Source organism: Galeopterus variegatus, unplaced genomic scaffold, assembly GCF_000696425.1.
Source record: "Galeopterus variegatus unplaced genomic scaffold, G_variegatus-3.0.2 Scaffold3661, whole genome shotgun sequence".
NCBI lineage: Eukaryota > Metazoa > Chordata > Mammalia > Dermoptera > Cynocephalidae > Galeopterus > Galeopterus variegatus.
In genome coordinates this window covers 286,906-287,986 of record NW_007729772.1, presented here as the reverse complement: position 1 = coordinate 287,986, position 1,081 = coordinate 286,906, and the positions used below count along the sequence as shown (strand labels likewise).

Sequence of the window (1,081 nt, the reverse complement as noted above, 5' to 3'; positions counted from 1 at the left end):
TTTGGAGGGGTGGAAGAAGGGGAGGTGATGCTTTTGCAACGTTGACACCTAACAGAAACACATTGACACACTGGCAACGTTATCAAGATTAGGCCCCTGGAGGATGAGTCACAAGTGCCAAGAAGGAGATTGAGTGTTTTAAAGAAAGTGAGAGGGCACCAAGAACAAACTTGAGTGTTACATAGTTAGAACCCTTGCAACAATGATTTGCAATTCACCTTAACTGTAAAGTTCAATTCCGTAATACTGTTAAGTTCAATTCACCCTACTGTAAACATCAGTGGAGAAACGAGTTATACACACCCCCTATAATCATTAAAAGGTGTTCATAAAGGAAAGCATATTTAATCATTCTTGAGTAAAGAAGGGAGTTAAAAATAAATTTTCAAGCCTTATCATGTTTACCTTACCAACAATTGTGATTATATGGCAACATTGTTAGTATAATTTTATGCAGCAAATAATGGTACAAGTCTGTCCCCAAAGTTTTTATGATAATCTCTTAAAAAATTTTTCTGAGAATTTTTAGTTTGACTGCTAAAGCTTGTTTGTTTTGCCTTTTCTTAAATTATCTCTCTTAATTAAATTATGTTTCCTTCAGCCCATACACTTACCCTTATCGTGAATTTTTTCATGCCTTATGTTTTCTCTCATTTTTCAGCCAATTGGGTACTGAAGTAGCTGAAATGCGAAAAAGGCAGCAGTCACAAAATGAAGGAACACCTGCTGTGTCTCAAGCGCCTGGAAACCAGAGGCCCAACAACACATGTTGCTTTTGCTGGTGCTGTTGTTGCAGCTGCTCCTGGTATGTTATCTGTGTGATACCTTACCTGAGCTAGGTAATAACTAGAATGAACATGCATGCCAAATCTTGGAATCATAGAAACTTCTTAGCATGTCATTTTTTTTTCCCTTTGCAAGTAGGAATTATTGAAGACTATCATTGGTTTAATGCAAACATTTCCACAGGAAAAATGTAATATTTCCTCAGAAAATATATTTAAATTGATAGCAAGGTAATTGTAACATCACACAGGACCCCATTAATATGTACAACTATTACATGTCCATTAAGATAACA

General features: G+C 36.0%; 1 protein-coding gene across 1 annotated transcript in view; it reads left to right on the top strand.

The window, feature by feature from the left end:
- Positions 1 to 633: 633 nt before the first annotated feature.
- RGS17 (regulator of G-protein signaling 17) overlaps positions 634 to 1,081 on the top strand; it is a 34,487-nt gene continuing 34,039 nt past the window's right edge. The window contains exon 1 of the mRNA XM_008585664.1: positions 634 to 805. Coding sequence (XP_008583886.1) covers positions 687 to 805 — 119 coding nt within the window. The 5' untranslated portion in view covers positions 634 to 686. The remainder of the gene's footprint in view (positions 806 to 1,081) is intronic.